The 26,203-nt window shown below is 39.7% G+C and overlaps 1 protein-coding gene across 1 annotated transcript; it reads right to left on the bottom strand.

The window, feature by feature from the left end:
* On the bottom strand, positions 1 to 26,072 carry SEC24A (SEC24 homolog A, COPII component). Its single transcript, XM_075510573.1, has 23 exons — positions 25,890 to 26,072; positions 19,909 to 20,430; positions 17,427 to 17,594; positions 15,655 to 15,732; positions 15,154 to 15,320; positions 14,373 to 14,545; positions 13,233 to 13,335; positions 12,280 to 12,406; positions 11,526 to 11,635; positions 11,019 to 11,131; positions 10,175 to 10,293; positions 9,482 to 9,537; positions 8,953 to 9,159; positions 8,517 to 8,637; positions 7,761 to 7,919; positions 7,066 to 7,239; positions 6,548 to 6,658; positions 5,920 to 6,095; positions 4,284 to 4,421; positions 3,499 to 3,603; positions 3,266 to 3,358; positions 2,609 to 2,712; positions 1 to 2,220 (listed from the first exon to the last, which is right to left on the bottom strand). Exons 1-23 carry the CDS (start codon positions 25,960 to 25,962, stop codon positions 2,106 to 2,108), a joined length of 3,312 nt encoding a protein of 1,103 aa, XP_075366688.1. The 5' UTR covers positions 25,963 to 26,072; the 3' UTR covers positions 1 to 2,105.
* Positions 26,073 to 26,203: the final 131 nt, after the last annotated feature.

Raw genomic sequence — 26,203 nt, 5'->3', positions numbered from 1 at the left:
ATTCAAAGTTGTTAATTGCCACAACAACTGACATCTTTAGCCATTAGTCTGGTGTACATAAAGCAATGAAGCCATCTCCAACATTTATATTTTTTTTAAAAAACAAGGGCTATAGTAGCAAAATACAGCCATAGTAAGAAACAGACTTTGGGTGGGCTGTTAGATGCAAGGATGATTTTCAACATCAGAGTGATAATATACCCAAAACACAAGTTTTAAGTCATAACCTATGCAAGTGCATAGCTTCAACTGATGATTTAAATGAAGAGACCCCTTTCCCCCCAGAAAAAAAAAAAAATCAGACTGTCAAAACTTAAAAAACCTCTTCACTGTGACTAGAAACTGTGCAATTCTCTGAAAAGCTGTTCAAGTAAATATACTCCCATTTGCTATGGAGACAGCAGACAGGGAAGCTTAAATTGGTTCTATAATAGTCTTTTCATGCTATTTTAGATATTGTTCTGAAGTTTAGCTTCTTGTGCTCAAGCGACAAGAACAATTTCCCCAAAGAAACTCCTCCCCTGAAGTAAGGCAACTCCTGACAATCACGTGCAGCTACAGCCTGAAATGGTAGCAAATGGTTACCCTATGATGTCCTTTGACATCTGTATCACAAAATGTAAGTTAACTAGCCTAATCACAGTACGTTTGGCCACTTAGAAGTGTTCTACCTGTTCAAGTTACTTGCCCCAGGAAGTCAGTTTTGCAAGACCTTTAAGTTTACCACTATTAAACAAAAACGTGAACCAAGATTTTTCCATATGAAACACTTTCATGGGCATAGAGATACAGTAACTTAAATACTCTTTATGTTGGTAGCTATCAATGATAGCTTAATCTCCAAAACAGAACAATTATCAATACACTTTTATAAAATGATTTAAATATTTTTGTATATAAATTTTCACTTCAAGTCCAATGGCAATGTAGCTCTGGCAGGGATCTGAGAGTATATTTAAAGCTTTTATTTGATGCACCCTGGCTTTGGACCTAGGCTCATTACACAGCTGCAGTAAAAAAAAAATTTTGAAAACTTCAAGCGTGTCTCAAACCATGAACAACTCTTCAAATGCAATATAATATTTTTGTCTTTGGAAAAATAATTTATTTTCCAATTTTAACGTCAGAATATTCAATGTTGTCTTAAAACATTAGGTTTGAAGTGCTGTCATACAAACTCACTTCAGAAACACACTAGATTTTCGGGGCCTAACATTCAGTTATGTAAACAAGAGCCAAAAGTCTACTAAACTTAAACCAAAAAATCTGAGATAACCTTCCTTGCCCTTCCCCTCCCACACCATTCACAAACAAATTAAAACTATTCCTTTTACTGAAGAAAAACAAAGCTTGCCATCTACCTAAGTCTACTTTTGCTGCTGACTCAGCCACTGACTTCTTAAAATGTGTCTCTGATAGGGCTTGCTCCTCCCCACTCTATTTTTTAATTAGAATATTGACTTATTAAAAGCTTTAACAAATTCAGCCATGTTGTCTGGGTTAAGCTTACCTTTAGTCCTATTAGCCATAATCCAATCCAAGCACTGGATTCTACGCTTCATAAAGTATTTGTTCGTTTCACAATGAACAGTTGTTTCATTGCTACTTTAAGCATTAAGTTGAACATTGAGATGCTCTGTCTGTAATCACTGGATGCACTTAGAAAGAATTTCCCTGCAAATCATGATCAGTATTGTGAGGTTTTATATCTAGCAGCAAAAAAAAAAAAATAAAAATGCAGAGTTACAGAAATATACATTTTGAACAACAAAGAACTCTTTATTTTACAAAATGTATTTCACCTTTTCAGTATTGTCTTTGTAAATGTAATTCATGCCGCAACTACTTACAGTAAAAACATGATTTGCAGCAAATTAAAGGTGCTCAACCAGTTCCAATAGTTTGATTTTTCTTTTAAGGTACAATATTATGTAGTTGCACATTTGATTCTCAGATGTGGTCCTTTATTTGCTTTAGTTTGTTGAAATCACAGTGAGAACTTCTCATCAACTGCCTCAGGCCACAGATTTAATGAAGATATTACAAGCACAATCGTTCTTTACTGCAAAATCTTTCCTTAAAGAAGTGAGCCAAAGGCTAGCGTTTCATTTATTCACTTGCTGCTGTATATGAAGGAGGAATTCATAGTACGATAAGGCTGATTCTGTTCTGTCTTCAATCATATTTTGCAGAAAACTTGATTTCAATGGACTGTCGTCCCTTAAAAATGGAAATATAAGTGTTTGAGTGAAATAAATATTCGCCAAGATCTACAGTGCAATGCATTAATGAAGTTACAGGTCAAGTGGCAAGATATTTCAAGAGCTTAAGGACATATGAAAAGACGATCTCAAATAGCCCTTGTGATTAATCCCAACAAGTGCACTTATTTCATTTATCTGCCATTTACTAAACATTGTTCTGTGACATTTAGTCTTTTTTAGTCTGTGGAAATTCTAATTGGAGACAACTCATAACAAGTCGTATCTGTTAGGCACAGCATGCACCATTGTTAAAACTTCCATTAAGAAAGTTCGGTATATGATATCCAAATATATATTGTTAAGAGGTTCCTAAAGAAGCACAAAGACTGTTAAAAACCACTTACTTTATTATATATAGTATAGGAAAGAAAGGTCTCTGTTCTCTCAGCCAGGAAATGAAAGCTGTTGTTCTGATGGATTCTGCAGTTTCAAGTTCTGGGAGATGTGTCTAAGAGGCAAAGGGTATCATTAATACATACACGATATTTTTCAGAATAAAACAGAACACTTAAAATAGCCCAACTCTATCCTAATTGGGTATAAAGGAAACCCAGACAGATACATTTTGTGATGTATAGTTTTAGTCTAGTCTCCTTTGAAAGGGCTTGAAACAGTCAAATGCACTAAACTGGTATAAGCAATTGGCTACCAGAATGGTGATGACCAAGCTGTGATCGATAACCTGTTTTGTTGCAGAAACCAAAGGATTTCCCACTAACCCACTGTCTTTACTATTCCCAAGTATTCTCAGTCTGCTCCCACAGTTCTGAGAAACTTAATCATTGCCAGCCTCTTCTTACTGTGCTTTCATGGGAATATCCATAAGGTTTTAGCCTGGAGAAACTCCAAGAGAGGTAATAGAAATTATTTCTTTCCCTGAGTCTGGATTTATAGTGAATAACAACTAGAGGGCTAATATTTGAATAGTGGTATTTTAGTTCTCGTGAAAATAATATTCTGGCAGCACTGTACAACTGATGTACAGCAAAGCAAGCACGTACCATGTTCTGCGGTATTGAGCCATAATTTGGAACTCCAAGGACTTGGCTGATAAAGCTCTGCCCACAGTTCTTCCCAATCCACAGAAACAGTACCTGAAAGACACCCAGCAATAACAACATTAATCCAATGCAAAACCACACCTCAGCAGTCTCCTACGCATTTTGAGTTCTCAGAAAGAACCCGTCGAGTAAATTTGGATACTTCTTAAAATCACCACCACCACACAACTTACAGAGCCAGCGTCCATAAGGTAAGCACCATCCCTACTCAACTTCTCCACTGACAGCTGGAGAATGGGTGGCTGAGGTATTGTTCTATCATTTATGTTAAGAGCTCCCTAAAGGAAAAAGCAGAAAGAAAAACAGTGGTTCACATCTTGATGCATTGAAACAGGCACAACAGAAGGTTAAAGAAGAATAGGATGTATTACACCAAATACTGAAGCTGGACCCTTTTCCTCAGTTCAAGTCATACTTCAAGTGCATAATTTACTAATAAATCTCTTAATGTTTTATTTAGAGAGGGAGTACTTAATCAACTTAATCTCAGTTAATTAGTTCTAGAACTGGAATATCAGATTTATTATGTACAAAAGATGTGATTTCTAAAATTATTCAGGCTCTTACATAAACATTCTCTCACTGTTCACAGAACTACTTTGACATTTTAAAATAGAGGAAGCTACAGAGGGACAAAAAGTTAAAACATATGTTATACTGTCTTTACGTACATGTGATTTATAGTGCAAGATAATGACACAAGGCAAAAAGTGAAATAAGTTAGAAAAAACTTTCCCCATCCATCTATAGCCAGAGCACAGCTTCTCTCCAGAATTCATCAATCCAATCCCAAATAACACATGCATAAATGCAACAAATGGGAAAATATGAAACAGTAAATTTTAGCTACGCAGCTTTAATGTGGAAAACTTCCGAGATTTTTAACACAAATTTATTTTGACATCATACAAATCTTTGGGACCAGACAAACAGACCATGTAGCAATGCAAATACTCACCTCATCTGTGAGATTATCAACTCTGTACAGACTGGGATGTGTCATAAGCATGAGGTAAACAAGGGGCTGGTTTTTCACTTGACACATGGTAAAAATGCGTTCATCTAAACGTGCGTTCGTCCCAGTTTGAAATGCTTTCTGCAAACAATCAGCATTTAATTTGACCATGAAAGCAAAATGAGATAAGCTGAATTTAGTACACCATCTATTGTTTATTTCTAACTTACTTAAAAGTCTTAGAGTTAAGCCATAAGTATTTTCTCAAAATATGGTACTTTACCACTGCTATTTTACTTCTCCATAGTTTTCTTCAGTGTTTGACATACAAATCATACGATTCTCCTTATTCCTATTTCTGGGTTCTAGAACTTACCATGACCTTGCACCATCAATCCTTTCTAGTGAGCACTACAGCCGAGACGAAAACATCTTGAAATACATCTCTTCTAACATACACCTCAAAAATGCTACTTGATGGAATTTAAAAGAGTAAATATTGTAGCAGTTTACAATTGGCTTCAATGTGAATCTTAGGTAATTCTGGATTTACAATAAAGATGGAGTTCTGGCTTGTTGGGACAAAAAAACCCAGCTATAACTGAAACAAGGGCTCGCTCCTCCCACTTGACTGGGTCAAATGCTTATACAGTCTTGTACATGAAAAAACTCAAAGGTCATTATGAACGTGCTACTAGCAAAATGCTGGTTAAGTCCTTATCAAGAGGTAAGAATCAGAAAATTCTCTCTAGAACAGAAAGACAGCTTGTCCAACACTTAAAATGACTTCTAGTATAAGTTCAGGGACTTCTAGTATAAGTTCAGGGAAATCCAATCAAAAAATACTTATATTGAGCAAATATCGTGAAATGCTTTAAACCTTTTGCAAGAACAGCCAGCTCTCTTAATCCACACTGAACTGCTGTGTGGCTCTACATTTCCAGAAATGCACAAAAATTAGATTCTTGAAAAAACACTCCACCAGTACCCTTCCACATTCTCTAGACTAGTCAGTGTCTTTAATATTTTCCTATTCCCTCGCTTATACTTTTTGTTTTTATACACACTTCTAGACTCCTACTTCTCAACTAGATCATTCTCCTTAGTGATATTCTTTAAGCATCTTCTCTATCCCCTGCTCTCCTTTGCAGGCAAGAGCAGAAGGCCCGTCCAATTATTACCGCAATACATTTGCTCCATAAAATTCTAATTCTCCAAATCCCTCCATTTTTCGTAGAATAACAGACTCCAAGATTAAAAACACACATGCAGCACCTGTAAAATCATGTGTTATCTACCCAGGCCTGAGAAACTATTAAATAGGCTTTGCTCTACATCGACCTTTCAAGTCATCAAATTCTGGGGTGCAGAGAAATGGAATTGTTTTCTTGAGAACTTTATCTGTGCAAGAAGGACCGTTCTCAAGTCTGTAAAATATCTCAGTACTCTAATAACAAATTGCAGGAAGGCTGGTTTTATTAAACGATCTAAATCAAGAAACTTCTCAATTTTGAGTCCTACAAAAATAATGAAAGAGAAGATAGATGCTATTTTGTACATCAAATAAATGTCCTTTTACTTCAGGTTGACATGCCAAACAGACAATCATCCTCTTGCAGGGCTTCCTTTTAACTCTTACCTGTTTTAAGAGTGCCAGTACATAAAGTGGAAAGAGCCGTAGTGAGTAGGGGGCCATGAGACCAGGTTGTTGAATACTTAGGACTGATGAACGGTAAGCAGATAAAGAATCTATCACTGCATTAACCAAGGCATCCCGAGCATCACTCAAGGTAGCAGAAACAGATCGGTCCACAGCTAAAAAGAGAGCACGAAGCTCAAATAAGAGGCTTTTCCTCCCTTGGTAGAAATACAGTCACATACGTTAACTTTTCTCATTTTAACATATACTTCCATGCATCTTAATAAGCTTTTACTACAGTATCGAGGAAGTCAAGCCAAGTGATTCAGAAAAAAAGCCAGGGGCCCATGATGATGCACCAGACTAAGACTAAGTCCAGGTGACTACATACAACTATACTGATACTTTACCTAAGCCAAGCATTAAAAAAACAAAAAACAAAAAACAAAAAACAAAAAAAAACAAACAAACAAACAAAAAAAAACCCCAAACCTCTTTGGTTTACAACTTAGAAAGCACTCTCAGAAAGAGAGAATCTTTTCTCCTAATGTTACTTCCCAGAGGATTACTGCTCAGAGCTTTAGGGATATCATCCATACATATCCAAACAAGCTCTTATCGTGCTTACCCATATTGGCTAACAGCCCAGTGATGGCTTGTACGTCTGCCCCTAGGTAGACATCACTCAGTGTTGTTACAACAGGTAAGCACATAGTGTGGACACGAATTCGTCTTTCACCTGTAAGAAAAGAAAACTGTAGTCTCCCAACATAACTTTTGTTTTATGAAACAATGCAAGAAATGCCACTGTTTACTCAATAGCAAAAAAATTTAAGATTTAATCTAATTTATCATACAAGTGGTGAATCAGGCCCTTTCCAGTAGCTTTTGAAAATGGTTAGTTCTCAGTTTCTGGGTTAAGTCTACCTATTTTCAGACCAGAATTAAGTTTCCCAAGAAACTTCTGGATCTGGAAGAAGCAATAACATCAACAACATGCAGTAACACTTCACAGCTGTGACCTTGATATTAGATAAAATAGTTTGTGTAAGTTACTGCAACTGAATTGCAGCTGATAAATGGATACAAAAAGACTCATCTGAATACTGTACTGTTAATGCAGCTAACACTACCTGTGTATCTTACCTTTGCTGGATGTGTACAGGAGAGCTGACTGAAAAGAAACAACTTGCATATCAGTAAGACTCTCTTCTACTGACATTTGCACAGCATATCCCGCATCTGGGTTTACATTGGGTAATGACAACAAGTCCGTAGATCGTACGAAGAAGTTCCCGTGGAAAGTATGAATGGAAAGACCTACAAGATAAGAATTATATTGAATCAATTTTATTTTTTATAGTCATGAAGTACAGACACCATTTCCACAACTGCCACCACTGTTAGATGGCTCTCTATCAGAATGTTAAGATCCTTCTCAATGAAATAAAGTATCTTCAGGAAAGGTAAATATCCGAAACAGACAACTAATCCATAGAATCCACAAAGCCTAGCAGAAAGTGGGAATTTGGAAGTCAAATCAATGCAGAATAGCAGTAAGTCTCCAGACTATAAAAACAGTCCCTTGTTGAAATGGCAGTCAAACAAAATTTCCAGTTTTAACTGTTGTAAAATGGAACTGGGATGCCAGTAAAGATACTGCAAATACAGTCTTTAATAAATGGTCTGATTCCTGGTACTGGATTTTACTTTTCTAATCTTTGTCTTGTAACCATTTAAGCTTACACAACAGCCAAAATGCCAATCAAAACATTCCCAAATAATAGCAAACACCCGCTTCCCCTCCACCCCCAAAAAAATCCAAAAGACTGTGTTCAAACCTTTTGTGCATCTTATCCTCATGACAGCCTCAAACCCAATCTTTCTAGTTAAATACCGTTTCAGTTCCTTTTGCAATTTCTCCACCTGGACAGGGTTGTGTTTATGATGGTAAGACTGGTAGTAATAGACACTACCTGCAGAGTACCTTGATATACAACCTGAAACAAAGAGAACATACAGTGGCAGAGTGCAGACAGTTGCTGCTATAGTCATTAAATATACCAGTTGAATGCAATATTCCCTTTAATTATGAAACTGTTTACACTTGCAAATAGCTCTGTTACACAGTTACAGACCTGCATACAGAGACATAGATGTAACACAACTATACGTTCAAGTATGTATGTAGTTTCAGGTGTGAAATAATTTTCCATTGGCCTGAAATTACAGGTACTTTGTCACTTGAAAGTTTGGTTAAATGGAGAAAAAAAAAATTAAAATGCTAGTGAAGCTTAGTCTAAAGATGTTTACACTGATGGTTAACAGGCATAAAAGGAGGAAAGTATTTCAGCCACTTATACCAGGATCACAAGAATCCTGACTCACTAAGGGACAATATGAAAACAGCTAGGTTAAATCAGGAAACACTGAAAGATTACATTCTGTTCACTGTCACTGCTCATCAAGGATGAATTTGCATCTCGACACACTAGGTTCATTCAAATCAGGTTCGTATACTAAATGTTAATGTAGATTCTATGTATTTGCCAAAAGTACCAGAGTTACACGCCCCCAAACAGCTTAATATGACTTACCTAGAGAAGCCAAGTCAGAATATTGCCCACTAAGAAGAAATAAATCCACTGCAACCTGTTGCCCTGAGCAGTCCAAGGCTAACTTCTTGTAAAAATCAGTCGATGGCGTCAGATGTATGTCCTGTTAATACAATGGAGTATTACAAAATACAAAGGAAATTCAAACAGATTAACACATTTATTGCCTGTTTTCAGGAACACTAATAATTGATTCTCCATCACTGATTACAGTGATATCTTAAAAAAAAAAATCAGATCATTAATCTGTGTTTATAGTGCTTGGGTTTTGGTTTTTTTTTTTCCTTTCTACTACTTAAACAAAGGAAGGTTAGCTCAACAAGAGAACCACAAAATTAACCCAGAACAGGCAATTCCAGAACCACCTACATGTACAGAACAGGGTAGTCAGTTCTCTCAACCTTTTTGCTTTTCTAACCTTTGCGGTTGCTCTTTGGTTTGGCTCTTCTCGTGACTTTAGTGCTCCCATTCCCACAGATGGAAGCTGTGTCTGGAAGACAGAGATTCTACCTCCAGTGGGGGACATCAATTTAAAGGCAGCCTGTAATGCAGGCCCCAGAGCACTCTGAGTTTCCAGGGACTTGGTAAACATCTGTGGCAAGGTCCTCAACAGATCTTGAATTAGCTACAATTAAGAAAACAAAAGTATTAAGACTAGGAGTCTTCGGAGTTTTCTTCTTTATAGAGCTGATTGCTGAACATACAGAAACACATATTAACACTTCTAATATTAAGGTACTAAAGAAAAAGCCCTAGCAAAAGTCAAGTACTGTCTTGTTTCAGGTTCGCAGAAGTTTTCAATCACACAGATAAATGAAAAGACCTCTTTTTTCTGCTTCAAACATGGCATTTAAACTGTAGGTGTTAAAGAGCATTAAGTAATCCAGAAATTATCAAGCATATCCCAGACTATGTGAATGTCACTAGTTATTTAAGGTAGTTCTTACCTCTTTATTTTCATTTAAATTTACTAATAAGTTTTCTGGCATTGGTATAAATACATCTGGAAGAAAACAAAAAGTATTTATGTTACTTTTTTAAAAAACACATCAGGCTTCCCCCAATTTTATTTGCCAACCATTATATCTATTGAAAAAAGAATACAGTATCAGTGTGTAAACCCATTCAAACATAATTATGTGGATTTCTTTTTTTTTCTCATAAGCAGACCTGTGGCTAGAATGCCATGTTAGACTAGCAATTGACAGGGCTGAAGGATAATCAAGACCATTAAGTAAAAACACATAGCAAAGATTTTCTAGTGTTCATTCTGCCCTGCCCTGTAACATACAGGGAAAGGTGACTTGAAAAGAAAAGCAGAACAAGCACTGAGCATCAGTCACCACAGAATCTATAGCAAGATACCAAGCGTCAGGATTTGGGATCATAAAAGAAATCTACATAACTGTACAAATTAAACTAGAAGTTAGGAAGGCTGTCTTCATGTTTTAAGTCATGAACAGCCACAGCATTGCTCAGACATCAGGGGCTTCGTAAACAAACAGAAACATATGCTACTTCTAAAGCCATTACTAGAGAGACTAATGATCTGATCTAGAAACTCCCACCAGATATATCTTATAAAAAGGCTGTCAAAACCAGCAGTCATTAGTAGATACTAATCATTTATTTCTGCATACCTTCAATATCTGAAACTATAAGCATCTGAGGTTGAGAGAGACCTTCCTGAAGACTGTAGAAATGGATTGTGCTGTCAAATGTTATGAAGCCTATTTTTGTTCTAGTGTTCCCAGGAAGCCTGAAAATGAGACATATGGTGTTCAGCAAGATGAAATTTCATTTCTGCAGGCTTTTTTTTTTTTTAAAAAAAAAACATCCACTGCACCTGTCCCAGGTTGTTACCAAGTAGTTAGCTTAGCAGCTACACTGCAACAGATTGACTAAGTCATTTTGGAGGAAAAAAACAAAACAAAACAAAAAAGGAGCTTATAGTAGAGTCACGTAGCAGACAAGAAATTTTTTAATACGGTAATAAAAAAATGGAAGAAAAGGAAGAAACAAGCTGCAAAATACCAAGCAGCATTTATATAAGTTCAAACAGCATGTATTTTTATACATGTAAAACATGTATAAAACATGTATATTTTTATACATGTTAAACAGCATGTAATAAAAATTTATTAGATGTATGCATTCCTTTCAGCAAATACTTATCTAAATTTCAGCTTTTAAAAGATACAGTTCAAAAGACATCATAAACATGATGTTTATTTCTTTTTGGGATTGGTGAAGCAGATAGGAAAGAGCCAGACTGAGAAACAAGCCTTCAAAATTACCTTTTATACCAGTGCAGCTGTGATAGGAAAAAGACTACAGCTTTACACTACATTTTAATACAACATTGGCCATTGCTAGCCATGCTAGGAAATTTCTCTTCTAGACAGGAAGTACTGGCATGTTGATGTCTATCACAAGTTTCATAAGAGGAAAGAAAACAGGAGATTCTAAGAAAAAGGTACTTACAAGTCAAGATTGTCTAACAAGGTCTGGCAGACTGTATTCAAGTATCCTGTCTCTATTGCATTATGAGAGACATCAAACACAAAGAGGTACACAGGTGGCTGAGGTGGACGTAGCTGAGCAAAGAAAAGATTACCTTTAATTTTCAAAGTGACATTTATTAGATCGGGTTTATTAATTCCACTGCAAGTTTAAACTCTATTAAAACAGCACAGAGGTGATAGATCCATTCAGAAGTTTTAGCGATCTCTTATTGGGTAATTCTAGAATTATAGTTTCCTTCCAGAAGACAAATACCTACATATTCTAAATACAGAAGAACTTCAACATTGTAAATATTTAGAAATGAAGAACTATCTGAAGTTCTTCCCAAGAGTACTCAGATACACCCCTTGAGGCAGCAACTGTTCTACTGAGTCGGAAAGCATCCTCTGTATCAAGGTTTTTTCTGACTTCCCCTCTGGAAATAAAACAAAGGAAGAGAACAACTAAAAGTAAATAAAGCCTTACCATGTATTCGGATGGAGCCATAAACTCAATAGTAGCATTCTGGACTTCAGGTCTTTTATGAGGTTCTCCATAAACTCTTGTCACAGGATTATACATGAATTCTTCAGGAACTATGCAGATAAGTTTATATATTATTACTTCACTCTAGTATTAGCTGTGCTGCATTTTAAAACAAATACATCAACTCTTTTGTGCCTGTTGGGCAATGCTTCTTGGAGAACTTACTAGGCAGGGCAGCTACTTTGTCATCTGCTAGGGTACCTTGGGAGACCATGTCAGACTCACTGTGACTTTTTACAAGGGCATGTAGCGATAGGACAAGGGGTAATAGCTTTAAACTGAAAGAGGGTAGATTTAGATTAGATCTAAGGAAGAAATTCTTCACTATGAGGGTGGTGAGGCACTGGAACAGGTTGCCCAGAGAAGTTGTAGATGCCCCATCCACGGAAGTGTTCAAGGGCAGGTTGGACAGGGCTTTGAGCAACCTGGTCTAGTGGAAGGTGTCCCTGCCCATGGCAGGGGGGTTGGAACTAGATGATCTTTAAGGCCCCTTCCAACCCAAACCATTCTATGATTCTATGATGAGTGACACCACTGTCTTTGCCCATGGGAAACATTTCTCATGTCTCATAGCCCCAGCATGACTAATGACGAACCCTAGTACTGATATGGCCAACAATATTACAGTCTCAAAGGCCAAGGTGGGAAAGGTTAACCTTAACCGTTTAAAGCAATAAGAACATTTTAAACCTACCATCATTCACTCTATAGCACAAATTGCATTTCCATCTCTTTTGGTCTAGAAAGCTGACAAAAGGGTTAATGTATGTCCGGCAGGAACGGCATCTCACAATAGTACTTGAAGTGACCACTGGCAATTGCTGGAAAAGAAAAGCTTCCTGTTTTAAAGTATCACCATGCTACAGCTATTCATCTACAATAACAGCATTATCTACACTGTGCTTCCTGGTTAGCTAGTCAAAGCATACTTGTTGAAGGAAGAAGTATTTCTGCATCCTCACAGCACCCCTACAATTCCTTAATAAGACGACGGGTCGGAACTGAGGTCTAACCTATTTGACTGTGTAGGTTCCCTTTTCAAGCCTCTAAAGTCTTGAATTTTACATTGATGGTTTAAGACCAAGTGCTACACCCAATACAGATCAAAAATCAGAAAAAAACCCCACATCTTTGAAAAATTACTTAAATTGTGAAAAATAACAGTGTTTAAAAGAGGCACTGCTAAATTCACAAAGTCTCCTGGCTATCTGAGGACATCCAAACCCCTTTAACTTTGTCAACTCTTAATTAAGTTTAGAATTAGTACTAGGTTTGGTACAGGAAATCAGTAACTACAACTGATATGTGACAAGATAAAGCTATCTAAGCAATACTGGAATTTAGATGTGTTGCCTTCTGTCACAGTCCGAGTGCTGTGCTGCCTCTAAGCTTCTGGTTTTTTGAGGTTTGGGAGGTTTTTTTGATTAAGAAGTGAGGCTTGAAAGTTTAAAAACGGTAGGGATAAAAAATTCAGAAAAATTACAATGATCTGTATGGAACAGGGAAATGTCAGTTACCAGGGTAATTCTTCTGGGCCAAGATTAGCCAAAATACTTGACCTTCTTTTATAATTCATTGTCCAGCTCTGGACTTTAATAAAGGCACTGTTGATATTTCAGCATTTAAAGTTTTGAATATTTGTCATACCGATAAGTCTTTGAAAGGATGAAGCAGGAGCCCCAAAGGAAGTTTGGCTTTATTCAATAAGGCCTGAGTTTGAGGAATGTTAGTCAGGGTACAGCGGAACAACCTACATGGAGGACAAAGGGTTATTTTCAGAGGCTTTCAGATAATAAAATGATGATTTCAGTAGTACAGAGCATCCTTTGTATTTTTCTAGAGCTGGTGACGGTGAATTTCCGTTTCCAGATAAAGGATCTTTTCCAACTCTGTCAAATGGTTCTGTTTTAGTCTGAACTTGACCCACAGTACATACTTGGGAGTTCTTACGTTATTTTATACACATTCTTTACACAGAACTGAATGTCACTTTAGCCACTCCAGTAAAAGTTAAGCCTAACAATGTTCAAAGTTGCACCAAATCTTTACATGCTAAGTGTTATTTTGGAATACCATTTTGAGGTGGCCTTATATACAAATCTGAACCAGCGAAGTTCAAAAAGGGGTCTTAAAACTACACAAAAATAGAAACAACCCCACAGTCATTTCTAGAGACTTCAGAACTCGGTGCTTTCCAAAGTGCAGATGTGCACAGTACTTCTTGCAAATCCAGCCCAGCTTGTTTGTACGAACAACTTCACAAAGACGCTGTTATTTCCTTTGCCTATCATAAAAGGCTCGCAAAGCAGGAGTACCTGGTTATACACAGTTTGGCTGGTCTCCTCAGAGAGATTACTTGAATAACCAACTGCCAGCCTCTTGTTTGACACTCCATTTACTCCATTGTTTTAAATGGTTACTTTCAATACAGAGGTCACTCATGTTTCTGCATTTACAATCTTTTTGGGGTACCTCACTTAAGTGAGTTAACTCCTATTTTATCTTTTCTCACTCATACTCATTGCCAACTATATTGTAAAGTTTTTGTATTATACCTGTCTATAGCTGCCTTGCAAGCAACGTATTTTTCCTTGTGCTTTCTACACAGATAGTTTTCCTCACTTCAAAGCTTAAACCACTTACCGCCTTCATCATAACACAGTGAAGCCTGTTTTCAACATTTTCTACTCACAAAATTAAGGAAGTATTTTGTGAAGAGTTATGTTTACAAGCAGGAATGTATACTTCTATTTATTTTGATGGATTATAGCAAATGGATAGTCTTACTCAGGATTACAGTTGAGCTTCTGGATGTCTTCATGCAAGTTTGGGACAGGAGCCTTCAAGAGGGTCGTAGGAAGAATATTTCTTTCTTGAAGAAGATTCACAGGTCGTAATCCTTCTTGCTGTAGACTCAGGCCACCCATAGATGCAGTTAAGTGATTAGTGCCCAGGGCAGGCTAGAGTCAAATGAAATTTCAGAAATTAACACCAGTTATTTGGATGAAAACCACGGTTAGTTTAAAAAGCAAACATATTTCCCTTTTTTGTTTTGTTTTCTTTGTATATTAACTGCCATTGTATTACAATGATATATTTAGAAATACTACTTGTTACATAAACTTGGATTTAGGCATGTAACATAACAGACGTAAAAATTAGCATACATTTGCTACAAAGCTCTTGAAATACAGAGGCTCAGCTGGCAAAAGTGCTGGTCAGTTTGCTTTGAAAGTTCACAGAAAAAAACCAAATATTTCAGCTAACAATAGCAACCTGAGGGAAGAAAAACATGCCAAAGCAGCTGAAAGTTTTAACAGAAATATTCTGAACAGATTCGAGGACAGAACACTTCAGAAAGAGCTGGCACACAGCTTTTCCAAACTGCTCTCAAGGCATCAGCAAAAGCATTAATTTCAGGCTACATCTATCATCTTGAACAAATGGCACACCAAACAGGGAACCATAGAAGCAGCACCCCATAGATGCATAACACACACCAATCGTCACTTTTCTTTACCTGCACACATCATGGGTAGTACAGAGATAAAAACCAGACAATCTTTACCTGGTGGAAATGTTTTGATCCATCTGGATATTGCAAAGCAGATGTTTGCATTCCTGGTGCTCCAGGTGGAGAAGTATTTTGGTAGCCTGGAGGTAAGGTAGGGTAAGAATACCCAACACTTCTATTCATCTTAAGATTCGGGGGTGCAGGAGAAGGATGTGGAGTTGCTAGAGGCAGAGTAGACAAATACTTGAAATTAACTGCTGAAGAACTGCAGCTTGCTCAATGCATTAATACAGCAGGAACACTTTTTGTTGTTGTTTAGTTTCTAAGTGTGAACAACTGACAACTGCTGTCAATTTTGCAAAGTGCTCTTAACTGCTTTACCATACTTACAGGCAAAGACATGCTAATTGTCAGTGCTTCAAATTTCATATTTAGTTTCAAGATAGACATGGAACCAAGTATGTATGTTTGTACATAGATGCATAAACTTCTATCTTTCCCAGACTCTTTTAAAAAGTTACATAACAGTAAACATTTTTAATTCCAAAGCCTTACCTGTGAGGCCACCACCTTCTATGGCATCGTAACTGTTTTGGACCACAGACCCATCACCGGCAGCAGATGTAGCATCACCTATTAAGAAAGACAGTCCCAGTAAAAATTTTCACAAGTTACTAAGAAGTTGTAATGAAGCAACTGCAATGAAATCCTACTTGCTGGATGAATATGAAGATTAGCATAGTTTGGATCTACTTTGTTTCTGTCCCAGGACAAAACTGAACTAGATACACATCTTAGCCTCTTTCTCACACACACACTTCCCCTGCTGACATGACCTCAGCAAAGGACATTCGTAAAACCCCACATCTTTTTCAAGGAAAAGAAAAGTCCCTACACTTTGGGTTGAATGATCTTTTAAGATCGCTTTAGATTAGGTATTTGCCATAACTTCCAAGCTAATACACAGTAAAGTGTCAGGGGGCACTTCCTCCTCATCAGAGGAAGGGTCTGTAGGCTAGCTGCAGTTTTCAAAGTACCTTGGAATTAAGCTACTGAGTTCCTTGAAGAACTTTGTCCACTGATAATTCACAGAAACACCAAATTCCCTTCACTTAAACACTTAGTCCAGTACTGTTCACCAAACACCAACAGTTCTGATACGGTCACATACCAGTCAAGATATAAATTCCAGTGGAGGTAAGAAAAACCTTGAAATTGAGAGAGTGCTGCCAAAGGACAGCTTTTTGTAAGCTAACTATGTCTAAATATACAAAACCAATTATCTATTGCTAAGGAGAAGTAGATACTCAATCTACTTTTTATTATCATTACAATCTTCAAAGATGACCCAATGAAAGGAACTTACATTACATGCTGAATCTTGCTAGTACGCAGCAGTCAACCTACTTCACAGACTAAACATTTCTATCTCTCCAGGGCCCTGGAAATGTTTCTCTTTATTACAAAGAAAAGACTTTCTAAGCGAAAGCAGTTTCTAATGCATTTCATATGTTCAAAACTAAGCTAAATCTGAATATACTATTGTACTCACACAGCTACTGCATACAAGAAACTGTCAATCTGAACATGCAAGGAACCAACAGTTTTGACAGAACAAACTATGTATGTAAAAATAAAACTGCCAGCTACCACACGGCCCCATCTAGCATGGGTACTAAATGCCATACAACTGCAGGTCTGTTTGATACAGAGCTCTGATGAGTTCTTAAACAATGGCATATTTGTGCAGGGCCCACAGGAGACAGAGAAAGTCAGATATCTGTCTTCAACAGCTGACGCTTAACAGTCTCTACTAACAACCTTCAGAAAATGAACAAATCCAAGATAGGCGTTTCAGTGATTTTACATGGAAGAGAAGAATAAGGTACAGCTACGTAAACAGGCAAGGAATTGCAGGTTTCACATTTTAGCTCCCCCTGCAGAATAAAACAATACAGGAAGTTATACACAGATTATGTGTATAACTCCACAGCAGTCAAGGATGCAGAGAAATCAGAATTTCAGTATCATTTTAGAACACTAAAAATAAAACAAGAGATGGCAACTATGGGAGACAGGGACATGTTAAACAGCACTTTGAAATCTATTTTGAAGTGTTAACCATTCTTAATTTGTTAACAACTGTCAACAAGAAATATTTTCCTTCCTTCCAGGTCCTTACATGCTCCTTTCAGATAAAGTTACGCTGTATTAGTATCAATTTTACTATTTGAGTGTCTAATAGAACAGTGCACTTGACTTAAAGGTTGCATATTGGAGCAAGCTATAATGTTCAAATTCAACAAAAAGAGCAAATTATTTCTTACCTTCTCGATTTGCAGCTGAATTTAGCAGAGGCTGTGTATTAGGTGGTCCTGCTATCAGCGTCGATGGCCTAATTAAAGGTGGACCACCAACTGGCGGAGGTCCTAAAGGTGGCCTTGCAGGAGGGTGGAGTGGAGCTAAAGGCTGAGTCACTGGTGGAGGTGCAGATCCTGTAAAGAGATTAATTTTTAGGAGTTGTTTAACCCAGCTGAAAAAGTCACAAAAGTTTTGTTACAAAACCACACAGATTGAACTCTAAATATTCCTCTTATTCAAATGATAAGCAGCATGAGATACAAATCCTACAATGCGTGCAGAAGGTTTCACAACTTCAGATTGTTTCTGTCATGCTCTTCTCCTGTCACGTTCATACTGGATTCCTGTAGCTATTATCCACAATCTCTTTCAGCTTTTTGTTGCTACTGTTGGTAGGAATTTCAAGAGGTACAGAAAGCATCCCAACTTTGATTACTAAGTCTGGACTTTATATAAAGTTATAGTACAGCCCCATATTACACAGAGAATAATGAAGTAGTAAGAGTCTAAACAGACTCCTGACAGGATGCTCATCTTCCACTTCAATAATCTGATGCAAAACAGCAATGTACAGATTCTATAGCTACTAAAATTACTTGGGAAAAAGATTTCACTTCGGAAAGCATCAGCAATGTGCAGTTTGAATAAACTTGCTGTTTGAGTGTGAGGTGTTTTGCTCTGAAACATTTAACCCTCCATGTTAAAAGCCACAGGAAAGTTTTTAATTGCTTCTATTTTAAAATTCTAGGACTTTCTCAAGCCAAGACATTTAGAAACCCAATTGCTTTTCTTCCCTTCAAATAATGCCAAATCCTAAGAGCACTTCCACTCCTTTGTTCCCTATTATTCCAGCAGACCAGTATAACTGCCCTTTAACTCTAGGAGGACACCAATGTGTTTTAATACAAAAGTTAGCCTTTCAAAAGATAAGGCCAAATTGTCCAGTATCACCAGGTCTCAACACGGGACAGAAGCCTGTAAGCCATACACAAAAGTACACTGACGAATTCCCCACCACACAAAATATGCCACTTCATGAGCCTGCACAGCATGGTCACATTCAAGGGAAGAGGGAAAGAAAAAAAGGAAGGGAAAAAAACCAACCCAATCACATTCAGTGAAGTTATCTGTTTGCTCACTTAGCGTTTGATACTGCAAAGCTAATTAATTGCCATATGCAAGCAACACTGTCACAGAACTTGGAAGACATTCTGTGTCTGAGAGGCTGTCCGAAGTTAGCCATGCAGGCAGGGAGCTGGCAGACCTTTGTTCTAAGAATGAGCATGATCACCAAATGAGCTAAATTAATTTTAAAAGCGATCACTGTTCTACAAAAAACTACCAGGGAAATTGCTCAGGAGGATTCACTGTTGAATGGATGTAAGAATTCTCTTATTCCAGACATTCGCTCTCATGTCATATGCCACCTTCCAAAATTTCTCAGCATTTTCCTCACTAACTCCAAAGTACTAATTGTTTATTCCAATAAACTGCCAGAAATAGTTTCATAAATTCTGTGAGCTTAAGACAGTTTGCTGTCTTAAATAACAAAAAACTAGCATCAAGAAAAATCTCTAATGAGGCTAAAAGCACTTCACAAGAAAAAAATATTTGCTTTAACATTTAAAATATTTCTGTATGTAACTCCTGTTTGCACACTCAGTTAGAAAAACCTCTATAACAGGAAACAGCAGTTTGGCAAAGAGAAACTTGAGTATTAACTTTGTTTCCATAATAACCACAAGTTGCATAACAGAGCTATTTAGTGTTAGAAAAGCTTTTTGCCACTGCACGTACCGGCACACAAGTGGCAGAAACAGAAGTCTCATGCTTTCAGAGTACTTTCTGAAGACTGACAATTATTACTAGATAGTGAAAATTACAAGTTTGGAGGAAGGAAGCTTTCCATTGAACTGGGCTCTATTTCAATGGCACAGAATGCTTTTCAGTTTTCTTTCCAGGCTGTGCTCAAGTTGTTTGCATCAACCTGACTGAGGCTGTTCAGAGAACTACCTGAATCAAGTGATTAACAGAAAGGCTAACAAGTTTTAAACTGCGAAAGACTACCCTCAATAAACAGGACTACAGTTTTCAACCATGAAGTCCCGAAGTCCCCGCTTGACCGAAGCATGCCAATGCTCCAACAGCCACCCCAGGGAATGGTGAAGGTCACAGAAACAGCAGTACCCACAAACAGCTTCCCAAAACAATAAGACTATTCAGTGGACACCTGCTTCAGCCAGCTGAAACACCTAACCTGCACACAGAGCTTCCATTTCTAATCCAAAGAAACCACCCCAATATTTGTGACATGCATTTTCTCAAAGTATCTGCTTTGACAACCTCATCCCACAAGCAAAATGCCGCCGCAGAGTAAATTCTACATTCTTTTTTTAAAAAGGACGCTGAGAAATGGGCATTAGCAAAATATCAAAAAGTTATGGTTACCTGGCTTCATATAGCTGTTCTGAAGCGGAGGACCTCCTGGAGAAGCAGCATATTGGTAACTTCCTGGAGGATTTGTATTTCCTGATAACGACGACGGTGGCTGAGCGGACCCTGTCCCCGTCACGTGAGCCAAATGGCTTGTTTGAGACCCAACTGGCTGACTCACAGGAGCCTGGCTGTACTGCCAGTTTGAAAGCACTGGTGGGCTAGCTCCAGGAGGAAAGCTACCAGCAGATGATATAGCAGCTGAGTTTTGCAATGCAGGCAGCAGCACTTGCGGAACAGGACCTGTCTGTTGTACTGGTGACCCAGAGAAAGGTGCCACTGGTGGCCTGTTGAGAGTCTGCCCAGGTCCTTGATAACTATTTAATTGGGAAACATTCTGAGAGCCACTATAGTTATACTGTCCAGAAGACTGATGGGGAGGAACCTTCGCCGGCGCCTGATGTGAATACAATCCTGGAACTGAAGGGCTATATCCCTGGCCATCTGATGAATGCATCAGCTGATTTTGAACAGGACCTGCAAGAAAAAAAAGCAATAAACTCCTTAGAAAGTCAGTGTTGTGTATCACTTCTGAAAATAAGAGATGTTCCTGGGAATCTCTTTCCTTTGGATTTTATTAGTCTCCAAGCCTTTTTTTTTTTTTTTAAACCAACCAGGTGTCATTGACAGAAGTACTGCTGCAGGGGACATGAATTTGGTAGTATTTTGCTATCAACACTTAGATTTTTGTTTTGGTTTGGTTTTTTTTACAGTAGCCTCGCAACCACTAGGCATTCCAGTGCCTGAGCACAATCCATCCTCCTGGACCGAAATTCACACACGATACTATTTCTATCTTCAGGAACACCCAAAAGCAAGCCGACCAAAGAGGAGCACCCTCCCACACAGCTGGTGGCAGCAGCACGAGTGAGCAGACCAAAAGCGGAAACATCCATTACGTAATAACTCAGTTTCACCTGACGATTGACACCAACTTAAATCTTAGCTTATGGCAAAGACACAAACAGCCAGTTTCAGCGTAGGTCACCATGCTATTTCTCAAGTGACAGAGTTGTCTATGAAAGCTTCTGCAGTTAATTTTAGTAAGAAAACTATTCATACACATACTGCTCATGTGAGCAGCCAACTGGTCATGAACATGGAAGGAAGGGTAATTTTATCATAAAATAATTCACCAATCAGGAAAATAAAACTTAATAGGTTAATGGTGCTTTTTATGTATTTGTTGGTTGGTATAGCTGAAAAAAGTTTTACTCATTTGAAGAAAAAAAATTTAAAAGATTAATAACTCTCCAGACACTAAACGACACTGGCAAGAACATAATCAGATGTCTACTTTACACTGGAACACAAAGAGACAGAATACCGTGAGATTTCCAGTGCGATAAGAGCTCCATCAAGAAAGTTACTACTACAGGTTGTTCATACTGTTGCCAGAAAATGGGCATTCTGAAGGGAGACTATAAATTTTCAAGTTAAGTCCTCCTGAGCAGAATACACTAGACTGACTGTGGCATGCACTGACTCCTTAAAAATTACTAAAACGCTTTCCAATGCTGTACCATTTATTTTAGCCAGTCACATTGTGGCTCCCCCCACCCCCCTAAACACATCATTTGAATACTAGAGACATTCCACACACACAGTTAAACATCTGAAAGCAGAAAAGATCCTCTTCATGGTTTAGAGTTAAGATTCTATTCTTTGCAACCCTGTACTATTTTCAGATTTCCAGACTTAGTTAAGATTCGGACAATTTTTTTGAACCTAGATAAACAAAAGCACTTAATTTTCCAGACCAGAAACCACTTAAATTTTCAAAAACATGCCAGAAAGATTAGCCTGGAGAGTGGATATATATTTACCATACAAGTACTGGAAACAGCTGCCAGCAGAATGAAATCACAGCATTTCATTTAACATTAAAACAAAGACAGCTGGTTTCCTATTGAAGCATTCCAGTTAAATTTCAAAAGGTGAGGAAGTTCGCATTTCCAAGTTAAAACGACTTTGAACTCAGGCATTTCTGACAATAAATTAAGTGAAACACAGAATACATTGAAATACTTAGGACAAATACAGCACTGATCATTCAGCTCCTCATTCCCTAGAAAGCCTTAGGCTACGGTTCACAGACAGCTGTTACTTCACTGAATATCATACATATCCACGCTAACTACACAGCCAAGGCAGTACTACAGTGCCAGTGACCTCATCCTCACTGCCTGTTATTTGTGCATAAAAAGTACATACCATGTTATTCTCCACTCATTAATCTCAATATGCTACTTATCGTTCCGTTAGGAAATCCAGTTATACCCTACTGTCCTTACAATGCTGCTCATAAATCTTAGTAATTAATAATTCTCCAAAAGCAATGGTGTCTAAACAAAAAGCCTGCAAACACGAAAATGCTAACAATTATGACTTGCCTTCAAAAATGACCCTGCAGTGTATCAGATGGGTTTTCAACAATCGATTTACAAAATCCATTGTAAATTAAACTTGCTAACTCTAAGAACGATGAATAATTCTTATGCGATGCCAGGCCTCCTGACTGCATCACCATGTACACTGATACAACATTACTATAAGCTGTATGAAAAATACAGAACAAAGACAAATTAATTTCATTACTTGATTATTCACCTCTGAGCACGACTCTGTAGCCCGGGCAGAAATCAGAGTACTTGGATTGCTCTCTTGCACACCGTTTTCCCTGCTTGAGGGACAAGTTTGACGATAAAGCTATGGAAGCGAGGTGAAACCCCAAACTGACCAACCTGATATTTTCTATAGCACTTTGCATTAAAAATCAAATTCACCACAGCACAATGTTCCAAATTTTAATTTTTATTTTTCAAGTCAGAAGCACAATGAAAAGTCTCGATAGCCTACGCGCAGTTCATGTTTTCAAGACAAGCCTGCGTAAAGCTGCCGAAAAAACTAAAGCAACAGGGCTGAGGGGTGCAAACCCTTTCCAAAAGGCTTCACAGTCCACAAAGACTTCTCAGAACTTGCTCTTTTGCTGCTGCCAGGTACCCATCTTGACCTGACCTCTTTACTGAGGCCTGTCGAGAGCATACAGGCTCTCCAGCATTCCCCAAATACTCCCCTGCTGGTTTCCTGCACTGTTCTGTGAAGCCAGGAACTGACAAGGAATTCAGCATAGACTGAAGAGCTAGACCACCTGCATGGCAGCAAAACCACTGACACTCAGAGCAGAAGTAAGTTAGTAATACAAGAAAGGCCACCTACTTAACAGCGAAAGACACCTCTACAGGAACACAAGGTCATTTAACATTTCTGAGAAATCAGGAAAGGCACTAGAATATATATGAAGGTTGCTGCGTAGTTTTATAAAATGAGGGGTCAAAATATTAGCGTGGGAGGCTAGGATTCAAGTCATATTTTCTGCCATACAGAATTTCAGCATCACCTACTCCAAGCCAGTTACTTAGTACATCACTTTCACCAGCTGCAGCCTTTCCAGCCTCCAGGGAGATGCAAGGATAAACACACTGAAAAGCTGCATGGGATCCCAACCGAACTGCCATGGGATCGGTCACCACCAGCGCCACTTCAGCTGACTTTGACCCACTGGTCTCCAAGCACATGGAGAGCTGACCAAACCCAACAGCTTCTAAAGCATCCCATGACCTCAAAGTGCCATGCTAAGATATCAGATGAGGAGAGCAAAACAATTCTAAAATAATTGTTTCTCCTTCTTGTTTGCACTTCAGATCTATTAACTGGAAAGCAAATTAGTAACCTGCAGTTAAATCAATACAGAACACTGGTCCTATTAAAAGCAAAACACAAATTAAGCAGAGGAAGGTTGTCGCCAAGCAACCCGATGCTCCGTGCTACACAACTTCCCGGGCAGCACACGGTGCTGCTGTGACAATGTACTGCCTTCGCTGGACACGCGAGCCTGGGGAGTCACCTGCAAACAGTAAAGCAAGCAACAAGTTAAGAGGAAGAGCCGAGAGGTATATAACAATTTATCACACTGTTGGCAGCTTGCTCTCCTCATAGACCGCTGCAAGTATCACAACAGTACTCTCAGTATGCTCCAGACTGTTTTAAAAATATTTTTACTGTAAAGGTCCAGGATCACAGCACCTCCTCAACATATATTTTAAACAATGCTAAGAACAGTCCACGCTTGAATAATCTAATTTATTCAAAAGGCCAGCAACCCAAACCTTATCTCTAACATACCGTAACAACTGTTTAATTTTATTACCTTGTATTTGCCGAACTCTAAATTTCAGTTCTTTGTTTTTCATACACCTGACAGCCAGGTAGCCTGAAATTCCTCCCCCTCCGACTGCCTCCCCAGAACTTCCATTATGTGCTTAATCTACTACACAGGAATCAGCAAACATGCCAGTCTGTAAATCATCCTGCTCGATTGCTCCGATAGCTAACGTTCTCTTTGTACATTCTCTGCTCAGACCGTAAGCTCTCCAGAATTCAGGCTCTCTCTTCAGACTGTATTCATACGCTTCCCACTTTCTTGACCCTATATGCAGCTATACAGTTGTTTGTAAAATGTCATTTTGCAGATGACTTTGAGAAAAAGTAATAAGCACGCTGGGAAGGAGGGGGAAGACAAGTCAAACCATTTAATTACTCATACATAAAGCAGAAAAATCAAAAGATCTCATTATAACTGAATTGCTTATGATGCAGCACAACTACTGAAACACATAAGCGTATAATTAAGGAACCAAGTACGGAGGATGCTGTCTGTATATGCGACATCAGGAAATACTTCCAACAACACAGATTTCCACACTTGCAAAGAAAACAGATGCGGAGACAAGGCTCACCTTGTATTTCTTTCTTCCTACCTTAAAAGGCTGGCTAGTAGTTGTTCAGTTTCAGTTTCAATATCTCATTAAAAAAAAAAAATATTTTGAGGGTAAGAAAGTCACCAAGACTTTCCCAGATCGTAGCACACGGAACAAGATCATATCGGTTTTACATGAATTACAAGATAAAAAAATAATCCCGCTGCGGTGCGGCCTGTGCTCAGCCAGCCCCCGCCAGCCACAGCCAGGGTGCCACATGTACAGCTCCGTTCCAAAGGGTCAGAGGCTCAGACCGCTGCCCCGGCTCTGTCACTGTCGGGGCTACGGGCTGAAGTGACGTCCAGAGCGGCTCCGGCCGCACGTTCTACCTAGGGAGCGTGAGCACAGGTCTTCCGAAAGGCGCTTCTGGCAATTTATAAGGCGAGGGCTTATGAACGTACACGCACAAATATACTCAGGATTACTTTTGCCATGACAAAAGGCTGAAGATTTACTGTGCCTGGTAAACGGCTCTGCATTTTCCCCAGCACGGCTTTCGGCAGGACACGCTCCCCCAGCGCTCACCACCACTCCGGCGTACGGCGATCCCCACCGGCCTTCACCTCCCAACCGAGGAGCCGGCCGCCCGCAGCCATCGCTCCACCCGCACCCGTGTCCTCGCACGGACCGGGTGACGCTCCCGCGAGGGGTGACAGAAGCAGTCAGTCACCGCTACCTTTTTTTTTTTTTCCCTGTTGTTTTTGTTCCTAATTCAGCTGCGCTTCCCCTCAGGACGCCGCGCGTCCGGGGTGCGGTGAGGGCAACGCTGGAGCCGGGCACAGACCTGTCGTCCCCGGCGTCCCCCCCCCGCTCCTACGGGCAGCGGCTCAGCGAGCCGAGCAGCTAACGCACCGGGAGCACCCGCGGCCGCTGGCTCCCCCGCTCCCGTCACCCCTCCTCCCCGCCGCTCTGCCCGCGGGCACCGGCCCGCTCCCCCGCGCCGCCGGCGGAGGCCTGCCCCGCTAGCCCCGCAGCACTGGGGCGAACGGGCGCAGGGCGGCCTAGACAGGGGGGAAGCGCCGCGGGGCGGGAGCCGCCGCCCCCCCTAGGCCCCCTCCCCGCGGCCGGGCCCCGCGGCCCTCTACCGCCACCGAAGCGGCCCGGCGCCGCGCTCACCGTTGCTGTAGGGCTGCTGGCCGGCGCCGTTCTGGCTAGGGTAGCCGGCGGGGGGCCTGGCGGGCTGGGCCATGGCGGCGGGCTCGGCTGGGCTCGGCTCGGCTCGGCGGTGCCGCCCGTCTGGCGGCGCCCGGCCCAGCTCAGGAGAGAAGGGGAGGGACGGCCCCGCACCGGAACTACCGGGCGGCGCGCGCAGGCGCACTGCGTACACGTGGCACTTCCGGGAGCGGCGCGCTGCGGCAGTGGGCGGAGCCTTGCGCCTTAAGGGGGCAGGGGCAGGGGCAGGCCGGGCTGCGGGTGGGCCCGCGGGGGAA

This window comes from Mycteria americana, chromosome 8 (assembly GCF_035582795.1).
Source record: "Mycteria americana isolate JAX WOST 10 ecotype Jacksonville Zoo and Gardens chromosome 8, USCA_MyAme_1.0, whole genome shotgun sequence".
Classification (NCBI taxonomy): domain Eukaryota; kingdom Metazoa; phylum Chordata; class Aves; order Ciconiiformes; family Ciconiidae; genus Mycteria; species Mycteria americana.
This window is presented reverse-complemented; position numbering and strand designations above follow the sequence as displayed.